We start from the raw sequence: 11410 nt of genomic DNA, 5'->3' as shown, positions 1-11410 counted from the left end.
GAAATGCGAACCACTCGCATATCCCACAGCTTATGTCGGGCCACCAAGGTTCTCCAAATTGGTCCTCCCTCAGCTAAGGTGGGTCATCCCCCATCGGCCAGGTGTGGCGGCCAGGTGTGGCGCCAAGAAGAGGCAGGAAATTACAGCTGCCAGGTGAGGCACTCGAAGGCTTAATTGCGGGTTACAAGTTCTCTTGCCGCTCTTTGGGTCCCTAAGCCTGAGGCTGCTGCACTCCGGAAACGGATGGCTTCAGCCAAGCGGAGGCTGCCCGGGCGTAGTATGCTCAGTCCAGCCCGGCTAGCGCGTCTCCCGAGAATCCTTAAAGAGGAGTTCATGCCCTGTTGTGGCGCGGCTAGCTGGGTTGACTTGGTGTTTGAAATACCAGCAGCTCCGGGAGCCCCTTCGGAGTCAGAGCCACCTTCAACTAACAGGAACCCCAGGGCTGCTTCTGCTTCCTTCCTGTCCTCCATCCGCCAACCCCGTATTTTCCTAAAGCCCTGTAAGGACTTTCACTCAACTATTGTGGGCCATAACTTAGCTGCTCAAGGAAAAGCACAGCTACCACCTACATTCCCAGCAGGCGCGCAAGGGGACCCAACCGTACACATTTAATTCTCCACCACAAAGAGGAAAAATATTCTATTTCTTTTAAAATAAGTTGCTTCCTATACAAATAGCTATTTAAAAATACACAAATAAGGTTCAAACAATAATATCTAGCTCTGAGACTGGCGGTCAAGGGAACGAGGCGGGGTTGGGGTGGGGTGTGGAGGGGAATTTTGGCGAAAGTTCCCTGTGCGATCACTGGCGAGAGCCGGGCAGGGGACCCCGGCGACAAAGGACCTTGGGCCCGCAATGAGGTGGGGTCCGGGGCGCACTCTAGGTCCTCAGCTCCAGCCTTGCTCCGGCCGCAGGATGCACTGCAAAGTCCGGGGTAGCCCCAGTGCCCGCGCCCAGCAGCGGCCTCACCAGTTCCAAGAGACCAGGGCGGGGGGCGCTAAATGCTGGTAAGTGGGGAAGAGGCCGAGCGCCGAGCCGGGCCCGAAGGTGGCGTAGCCAGGGAGAGGGCAGGCGGCGGCTGCGGGAGCGCCGTTTTTGTTCTGGGTGGCAGCCGTGCCCACTTCGCCACTGCCGCCACAAGGCTGCCCGTCGCGCACCAGCACGGGCACCACCACTCGGCGCAGCAGGCCCGGCGCAGCGCGCAGCTCAGCAGCGGCTGTTAGGTCGGGCGATTCCGGGGTCCCCGGCGCGCGCGCTCGCTTCAGCTTGTAGCGGTGGTTCTGGAACCAGATTTTGACCTGCGTGGGCGTGAGCCGCAGCAAGCGCGCCAGCTGCTCGCGCTCCGGGGCCGAAAGGTAGCGCTGCTGCCGGAAGCGCCGCTCCAACTCCAGCGTCTGCGCCTTGGAGAACAGCACCCGCCGCTTCTTCCTCTTCTCAGCGTCCGAACCCGGAGACGCGGGTTGGGCCGGCGGCCGCTGGGACAAATCGGGCGGGCTGGCCTCTGGGCTGCTCTCGTCTGAGGCTAGGGAAGGCAAAGGAGACACGGCCGGGTGAGACGCCGGCACCGTCTGAGTGCCAGCAGTTACTCGCGCGCGGGCGCCGAGCCACTGGTCGGAGGGCGTCACACTCGACCGCGGCTTTGAGAGTGAGACCACTTCCTCCCCTGGGCTCACCTCTGGACACTCACCTCTCCTAATTCAGTGACCTTTTATACCACAACCTGAGACCGAGCTCCCAGAGAAACCCATCCCTGGGCTCTCTTAAAACAAGTCTGCACTATTTTAATTCCGCTGGCAGACAAACTGGCCGAAAGCTGACTAACCAACACAAGCCACCTCCAGGTCGATTGCACTAGTTTGCCGAGGTTTGCAAGCTCGCCAATGCCGCCCATTCTACACCGAAGCCTGAAGAACATGGTCGTGTTTTCAGGCATTTTAAGGACCATGTCTTAAATATTCTAAGCCTTAGAACAGAAACCCAAATCTCTGGCGTTAGTGCCAGGTGCCGAAATATGCTCTCAGAATGTGCCAACTGGGAGATGCGGGACATAGGGTTTGAGGACAGAGCCTCCGGTTTCAGCATTGAGGAAATTCATCCCCTCATGGGCCGGGCTTTTGGTTCTGCGCGTCCTCTCCACCCCTACCATCCTCCGCTCACTCACACGCATAGTGGCCGCGTTCGGATTCCAGCCAGGTGGCGCAGGGGCCGGGCCCGGGGGCGCGTAGCTCCGGCTCCCGCCTCCGCAGGTGCTGCGCGTCCTGCTCGGGTAAATCCAGGAGCCTGCGCACGGTGAAGCTGAGGCGTCCAGTGGTGGCCATGGCCGAGGAGGGGAAGGAGGTGGGGGCAGGGCAAGCTGGGAATGGAGGGGCGGCCGGGGACGCCGCTCCTACTGGTGGGCGTGAGAGGCGCACGCCATGCGCAGGCTGCCAAGATATTAGCGCTCTTACAGCGGAATCCCTGTCTATATAAACAGCCCTTCCCACCCGGGATTCTTTGAAAGCCCTGGTTCGGGTCTCCAGGGTGTTAAGTACCTGAATGAGTGCTGGACCAAAGCCCCGGCGAGCCCGGAAGGTGCCACCTCCGCCCCCGGCCGCCCCGCCCCATCTCCCGCCCCTCTGCGCCCCGTTACCTCCCAGAGGCAGCAGGAAGCAGCCCTCAGCATTAGCAATTCTGCCTGATTAGCCCAAAGTGGGGACAGATAATGGGGATTGTTACCAATGAATAACATCTTGGGTGGCGAGCGGTGGCCACCACCCTCCTGTCCAGCCCTGGCTTCCTCTTTCTCCTGGGCTGACACGGGGTCTGGCCCCGCGGGAGTGCAGGGAAGAGTGGGGACGGCATGGGTAGTTTATGAGTGCCTAGGAATTTATTCCCTGTTTGTATATTCCTCGAGCTTGTTTGCTGGAGCGTTCGTTTCCCGCAATTACCCGGAAAGTGATTTACAAGACAGTGTTAAACTGGCGCGCTCTTTCTTTTTGGTTGGGCCCCTCTAAGGACTCAGAGGCCAGAAGATTCAGGCCGGCACAGAGAAGTGGCCTGGCCCCGCTGGCATCTGGGCCAAGGATTTCAAAGGTCGCTAGGAGCCTCCCCACACCCCACACGTCCCCCACAACTTCAGGGGTGCTGAGGAAAGGCTGGCGGCATGAGAGTTTCCCAGCTTTGCCTCTCTTTCCCCAGACCGGCAAAACTGAGGCGGGATCCGGAGAAGAAATTCAGGTCCGTAGTGCCTGCCTCGTTGGCCCAGCTCTGCCTGACTGCTCCCCGTCGCGGGCTCAGGCCCAGTGTTCGTACTCCCTAGAATTGAGCCCAGGTCCACACTAGGGCCCATGGGCAGCGGCGTTTCACAGGGCGGCCTAGGAGGGGTTTGCAGTCTCCTTGGCGTCGCCACAGCCTTTGGCTCCACTTGTGCGCCCCGACTCTGTGGCCTCAACGTCAGGCCCATTGCAGAGGACGTGACCTCTGCCCAAGAGCAGGCAATAAGCTGGAACTCCCGCTCTGTCGTAGCTGCCGGGCTTAGTCTGTAATGGACCGATCAGAAGAATTAGGACTGGGCCAGCCGATAGAAAAGACAACCGGTCCGGGGTTTCTCCGAGATCATCTAGTTCCTACAGCTCAAGCTCACTGAAAATGATCAATGTAGAAGGTGCAGGGAGCCAGATGCTGGGTACCTTTTGATGACCCAGATTCGAGGCAGCCGCGCTGAAGGGTAGGGCTCAGTGAGCTCACTTTCAAAGTCCTCTTCCTCTGGCAGCCAGCGGTTAGATTTTTGGATTGCTAAGCTTAGCGAGGGATGCAGAGCTTGGGAGGCTCACTCCACCTGAGCTGAACTGGGACCTGTCTCCGTGCAGTTGCCGCGACTCTCCGCTGGGCCTGGTTCATCCTCCCCAGCAGCTTCCCTCTCAAGCGTGCCCAACGCGCCCGCCCGGGGCTGCGCAACGCGCTGGGTGGTCGGACGGAGGCAACCCCAACACAGGCCAACTGCTAGGCCGGGGACAAAAGGGAAACGGAGCTCGACGCCCCGGACCTGTTGGAAGCATTTGTTCCAGTCAAGATTTTGCATTTGTTCAGTCCAAAATAATGCTTGATTGACGCCTGCTCACAATGCTCTTTAGCGAGCTGGGATAAATCAGAGCTTGTCCCGTGTTGTCATGGTTTTCAATGGGGTTCAATGGGATTGGGAGCACGATCAACTCTGCTGGCCGTCTCTGCGGCCCCTGCAATAGATTTATTAGTTATGTCTTTTTAAATAAGATTAAATCGAAATGACTTGGCTGTCCCCTCTGAGAAGGGGAGGAGGGAGTCGAGGGTAGATTGGGGTGCGGAGGTGGGGAGGGTGGCATCAGAAACCGGAAATCTGGTGCCTACTGCGCCCTAGCACCTAAGTGCCAGCATCTAAGAGGTTGGGCAGGTCACACAGACTGGCCCAGGGCCTTGGGGACTTCTCTTTGGCGAGAGCTCCATGCCTGGCAACCTCTGCCAGCCATCTCCTGAGAGACGTGGAAGGAGGGCACTGATAAAAGGCTGTCCCAAGGAAGCATTAGGACAGACTCCCAGATTAGGGTCTGAAGTCCCAGGCTGTGTCAAGCAGAAGGAGTTCTGGCCTGGCAGTCGGTTGGCATCTCAGCTCTGCCCCGAAGTAACTCTAATCACCTTATCAATTTGAGCCTCTTTTTTTTTTTTCCTCCTCATCTGAAACAGAACAGATTTGGTAACTTCTATGAACCCTACCAGTTTTATAATTCCATATCTCTGTAATTTTTCTAAAATCATCTTCATTGTGTTAGCCTCTTGTTCTGGAGCTTTCATCCCCAGGACTCAGATGGCACATTCTCCAGAATATTCCAGGAGAGGATGTGCCATCTTTTGAGTTTCCAGAGGACCCTTCACAAGAGAGGAGTGGGGTAGATAACAATTTTGGGAAAAGAAACAAGCCAGGAAAAGCAAAAGAAGAATCTTTCCTGGAGTGACTGACCTTTCTTAGCCTTTTAATCTATTTAACATACTAAGCCCACACTGACGTGTAGAAATAAGTAAATGGCACTCTTCAGTTCTTAAGAGCTCTTCAGCATCAAATATTTGCTTTTACTCTTAGTATTTGGCTCCCAAAGAAGAGATACATCCCCCATCTAGCAGTTGTGCTCTGGGGAGGATCTAGCTCTGAGATTAGCTCCAAATATTACTTCTAGCCTCACCTTCCCTGACCTGGGAACAGTATTCCTGGCCCCAGTCTGTGTTTTCAGTATCCCAGGGAAACTCTGTAACTCCTGGTTCTAGAAAGTGCTGCAACTACCCAGCTTCATTGAAGATTCCCCCTTTCTCCATTGGTGCTTCAGTGCCAGTCCAATTTTCCTTTCACCTCTGCTCCGGGGGTTTATCCAAATTCTCTCCAGGAGCCAGGACCTGGGGACTATAGGAGGTTGTCTCGCTTAAACTGCATCTTCTGAAGAAGTGGAGGGAAGGAGGTAGAGAGTCAGAATTATTAGAGAAAGATTCTTTCTTTATTGCCTCTTTCACATCAGATATACACAAAGACATGGGAAGAGAAAATTATTTTTATATTGGGTCAATAGAAGAAAGTAGTCAAAATATTAAGTTTTATACATATTGGAAATATCTATATGAATTGCCTCCAGTTCATAAGGCATTCTTAGAATTACATGTAAATATCTAACTAAATAATCTTTCCAGATTTTAAAGTATTGTTTAGTGTTCTGGACACTTGAACTTATTTTGCAACTCAATATAGCTTGTGAATAGTATTATTTAATTAGATAAGTATTCATGTCCCTGCAATTGGATGTAGTTAGAGTTTATTTAATCTTTAGGCATCTGTGCTATAGTGAATATATTTAAGCGGTCTGCACTAATCATCCTTTCAAAAGAATTATCCAAGATGATCATCACTGCTGCGTGCTTAAGAATTTAAGACTAGAAATCTCTGAAAACTAAAGTATCTTGATTTTTAAAAAATGATTGCATCTATATCTTGCATTCTGTTTTTAAATCCTTCCATTTTGGTTAAGTGTTTCACAAAATCCTGCAAATCTATACAGTATTGAAGAGAGGCAACATTGCAAATTCCCCTTGATAGATGGAGGGCCCTCAACTGCCAGGACATTTTTCTTTGCCTCATAGCAACTGCTCTCCTCTTTTTATCAGTATTCTGGTTAAAATAGCAGAAGGAAAATAAAAATGGGCTTTTGACACTTCCAAGAAATGAATGATCTCGATCAGTCTTAGGATGGAAAGAAAAGACAGCATTAAAATCAGGCCTCTTTGCCTTTCCTTCTGAAAACTAGTTGCCATGAATAAGTAAACATTTCCCTTTTAATGGTTAATAATCAATTGCTTGGCAGTGGTCCAGGCCTGGCTGGGATTCTTTCTTACATACACTGGTGATATATACACAGAGGACAAGGAACAGCAATTACTTTCAGACTGGGAATTTAGTAGATCTTTGAAATGTATAGCTACTGCTAATAAAATAAAATTTTTAAAAAAATTTTAAAAAGGGGGGCCTTTAGATTTTATTAATGTCAAATGACAAGATTTGAAAGATTCTACCTTAAGTTCCTTAAAATATTGACTTTACAGGGACTTTGTTGTTGTTGTTCTTGATCTCTAGTAGAAATTTTTTTTCCTAATATGTTTATCTAGTTGTTTAGGTATATACATGAAAAATATATAGGGGGTAAAATGATTTAATGAATTAAAAAGTAAGCATATTTAATTAGATATCTGTAGTCTCCATGTCTTAAAGAACCAACAAATAACTTTTTAATTTTTTAATTAGTTCATAAATACTTCTTATATTTCCTATGCTTTACAATGGTATAATAAGGGTAGTTGTGATAGTGTGGAATGTATGTTGTCAGAATAAAAATAATAATACACCTTAAGGAGGGGGCCAAATATTATTTGTCTGGAGCTGAACCTCTTGGTTTTGTCTGATCTTTCATTTTTTAAATTTTTTATTTTTAATTTACTATATTCCTTTGATTGACTGCTATAAATTTATATAACACTGGATCCTTATCGATGTTTACGCAAGGAAGTTTCAGGCCCCTACATCACACTTAGTGTCATATAGAGACATTGACAGAGCAGACTGAGACCAGGGACATATTTTATGATACTTGTCCCGGTACCTCACATGCGCCTGTGTACTGTGCATTCTTACAAACAGCAGCACTTCAGTTCAAGCCAGTTATTATTATATTTTCTTAAATTACAAGAAATTAGGCCCACCCCTTCTTCATACCTTTACTTTGTTGAAGATTATTTTGGAATTTTCAAAGAGTTGCATTGTTAAAGTGAAATATTATTTCTGTCCTATTCGACAACAATTTAAACACCAAAAGAGAAGAATTTGTTAATATTTGGTGGAGAGAAGGACCACAGTCTCTCAGAGGGCTAAAAAATCAAATATTCCATTTTCTTATTAGTGATGATGATAGCAGTAGTAAGAAAACATCACTTTATGTTTTATACATTTGAGAATATTTGCGATGTGCCCTCACACTTATCGCATCCTGAGTCAGGATAGATTACCTAGACGAAGCAAAGCCTGAAGAGAGACTTGAAGGCAGATAGACTGTTGATAGCCCTAGAATTGAAGAAATTAGGGGGAAGAATGAAGAGGACCTAAAGAGGGGTAAGAGAGTCCATTGTAATGGAAGGTATTAGAAAAGAATGATTAAAAGGTGAAAGAGAAACAGCCTGCGCTAGCTTGGAGCTACAGGTTCAATTTATCTTTTCAACTCGAACAGAAAAAAAATGCGTGAAAGTTCCATTCAAGAGTGGCTTCTCTATTCTTTCTCAAAGTCTTTATATTTCTAAAAACTAATGAAAATAGCTTCCAGTTATAAGGTTAATAAGCCCTGAAGATGTAATGTACAGTATGGTGACTATAGTTAATACTATAGTTAATAATACTATATTGTATATTTGAAAGTTGCTAAGAGAGTAGATTTTAAAACTTCTCACCACACACACAAATATGTGAGGTGACAAATGTTAACTAAACTTATTCTGGTAATCATTTTGCAGTATATATATATATATATATATATATATATATATATATATATATATTTAATCATATTGTACACCTGAAACTAATACAATATTATATGTCAATTATATCTCAAAAAGTTTAAATAAATGACAGTAAATAAACCAGCTTTTAAAACAGTTTGAGTTTGTTTAGATTCTACTTAGTTTAATCTTAAATATTCCTTTGAAAAATCTTTTCCCCTCTTCCAAGAGGAGGCAAAAATGCACAACAGGAGCACAAAACGACAACCCTCAGGAATTTCCCCACAAAAAAAAGTAAAAGAGCTATATATATTTACTGCAGTCTCTGGAAATCCCTTAGCCAGCAAAGGTGGCTGTCTTTGTATTCTTGACTAAATGGGTATTTGCACTGAAGTCACATACCACACAAAGGAAACAAAACAAAATAAAAATGTCCTTCGTGTTCTGTTTTTCAATCATTTGTGTGAAGGAGGTTCTTGGCCTTTATCGCTGTCAGTGAAAAGTTCTTCATTGGAAGGAGACATTCCACTCACCCTGCTTCTTGTGCACGGGGAGCTTACCATGGAAACTACCCCTAGAGCCATCAGACAGACACATAAATGACAAAGCTCAACACCGGGCATTTTAGGCTTAGCTTTATCTCAACAACAGAGTATGAAGAACGGTGTTTAGAATTTCTTGAGAAATTTATTGTTCTATTTGTCTTGCTCTGAATCTTAAAACTCATCAATTGGACTTACTCAGGAAACAACTAAGAAATGACTTTAAGGAAATTCTGTTCCTAAGATATGTAAGCTACGTGTGTAACACAACTACTCATGATAAAGCTATATATGTTTTTAGATGATGTTTTTAATGATAGCTCGAGTATCCTTGAGATAATAAAGTCATCTTTAATATATGTCTGTATTTTTTAATTGGTTATGATCTTTAATTAAGTGAAGGAAAAAAATTTCTCCTATTGAACAAGTTTTATTTAACTAAACTGTTGTTGGCTTATTCTTAAAAGATTTTACTTTGTAACATGAACCTGAAGAAACTTAAGAGAGAGTGCTTCACTTATATTGAAAACTAATATTGAAAATCATAATTACATTACATATAAAATTGTATGTATATCTTTTAATTCCACCTGCTTGTCAAGTTTTCATTTAATTTAAAACAAATTCCAGGCTACGTCCCTATGGTTTTCATCAAGTCCGTTTCCAGCTTTGCTCTGTCTGTGGTCCACACAAGCCAGCTGTAAAAACTCTGTCGTATTTCTGTTGCTCATTTTCATTGCCAGCTCCTCAAATCAAGGCACTTTATAAAAACGAAATTGATAGATTCCTGGGTGACTACAGTTTCGGAACATGAACATTTTTTTGGATACACAATTGAAACTCAGTTTTTTTCTTAGGCATTGGACATATATGTGTACCTTTGGGTGGTTTGTGCTGTGAGAAAGAAATGGATGGTCACACACTGAATTTTAATTGCTTCTTTGGCTTTGGCTACTTAAGAAAAAAGAAAACCTTTTTTTTCTTAAGCAAAGGATTAGGCTTTAAAACAAATTTTATTTTCTTTGAGGGGGGCAAATTAAAGAAATAATATATGTATGCCAAGAGTTAGACATTCTATTTCTTACATATTATTAAAATGATTATTAAAAATGATGAACTTTGTGAAAGCTCATACGCCAAAGTGCATGAGGTTATGCAATATAATTAGTAGGTCATTTCTGCCGAATTTAGCCTTCTGTTTTTTTTTCTATAATAAAATAAAAATCACCCAAGTTTCATGAATTATCATCTTAGTCATTTATTTCATAGAACCAGAAAAAGTACATGAACATCTCTTTTCATGATATAGACTGGTTTTTCCCATTATTGAGATTTTCTGTTATTCAAATCCTGGTAGGGTCCTGATTCCCCCATCAGCTGATTGGTCACAGCAGCACCCCCAGGGGCAAGCGGCATAAGGATAATAAGCTGCTAGTGGGGGATAAGCTGCTAGTGTTGATAAGAGAACAGAAGTCTTAGTACTGAACAGAGGTGGTAGTGACTGGATGAAGGGCGTGAGAGAGTGAGTGCATGGCTCAGTGTGGTGATCACCCATCTCCATCCAACCATGGATTTTAACAGCCGGAGGTTGGTAAAAGGAAGCCAGTGGCAGGGCGTTGGTTTGATCATCTTGGCAGCAGCATACCGGGAAGTGTAGAGGAGAAAAGGGTGGTTTTGTTCACATAGCAATTAAGAAACCCAAAGGCCTAAAGCAGTTTAAAAGTCCTAGTAGGGAACAGAAGCTAATTTCTAGGAATCCTGTTGTGATTTGCTTTTTAGAAGCATCTCAGTGACTAGCAGAGTGTGATTTCATCTGACCTAAGTTGTATTTGTTTCCAAACAGCTTAACAATGCTAATTGGGCAGCACAGAAACCCTTTGTAAGTTGCATTTTTTAAAAAAGATAACTCACCCTAGCAATGAACATAGATTGAAAACCAGTTAAAAGCCAGTGAGAACAAATGTGTCTTAAATGGAGGATGAAACAAAGGGAAGGTGGGGGCACATCCCCTAATGTCAACAGGCAGAAGGCTGCACGTGCATAATGCCCATGGGAGCGACCACCCAAGGTGATCTGAGTCCATTCTGGCGACAGAGACAGAGACCTGGAGCTTGGGGGCCAGGCCAGCCACCCAGAGTCCTGCTCAGGAGGCAGCCAAGGCAGTGGCGAATTTTCTTATTTCTGTTCCATGCCACACTTATCTCCACAGCCAATTTTCTTCTCCCAAATGTAATCCAAATGGCATGAGGTCTGTGCTCTGGCCACTGTGGCCATTGGTCTCACTCCTAGTAGATCCAGAAGGCTTTACTGGGAGTACTTAAGCAACAAATAGTCAATTGAATTACACAAACATATAACTCCCTCCATTCCCCACCACAAGGCTGCCTACCCACGCAGCCTTATTATCAGTAGCATAGAAGTCCTTCAAGAAGTAGGGTGTTTTTGAGAAAATTGTAATCCACAAATATATGAGCAACTCATGAATAACAGGCACTGAGCTAATACTGAGGATGATCTTGACAAGTATAAGGCATAGTCCAGAAAGAGCAACCTGATTTTTCTTTCCAATATGCACCAGATTTGGGGTTCGGACAGACAGGACCAGATCTAGGTTTGAAGTCTGGCTCTCCCAATAACGCCTGAGTGAGCTGGGTCAACTATTGTAATTTTTTAGAGCCACAGTTCCTCATCTATAAAACAGAAATAATAATTCATATGGATATCGTGAAGATTAATGAGATATTTTATGTAAAGTGCTTGGCAGAGTGTTTGCCCACAGATAGTAAGTACTCGATTAATTGTGGCAATTGTTGCTATAACAGTTTATCTTG

At 45.4% G+C, this 11410-nt stretch overlaps 1 protein-coding gene across 1 annotated transcript; it reads right to left on the bottom strand.

Moving 5' to 3' along the window:
- Positions 1–686: 686 nt before the first annotated feature.
- Positions 687–2531, bottom strand: NKX2-8 (NK2 homeobox 8). The gene is made up of 2 exons (XM_016138583.2): positions 2162–2531; positions 687–1522 (listed from the first exon to the last, which is right to left on the bottom strand). The coding sequence occupies exons 1-2, from the start codon at positions 2316–2318 to the stop codon at positions 966–968; spliced, it is 714 nt and encodes a 237-aa protein (XP_015994069.2). The 5' UTR covers positions 2319–2531; the 3' UTR covers positions 687–965.
- Between the last annotated feature and the right edge of the window lie 8879 nt (positions 2532–11410).

Source organism: Rousettus aegyptiacus, unplaced genomic scaffold, assembly GCF_014176215.1.
Source record: "Rousettus aegyptiacus isolate mRouAeg1 unplaced genomic scaffold, mRouAeg1.p scaffold_m13_p_3, whole genome shotgun sequence".
Lineage (NCBI taxonomy): Eukaryota > Metazoa > Chordata > Mammalia > Chiroptera > Pteropodidae > Rousettus > Rousettus aegyptiacus.
The sequence above is the reverse complement of the archived record's forward strand: the minus strand, read 5'-3'. Positions and strand labels throughout refer to the sequence as shown.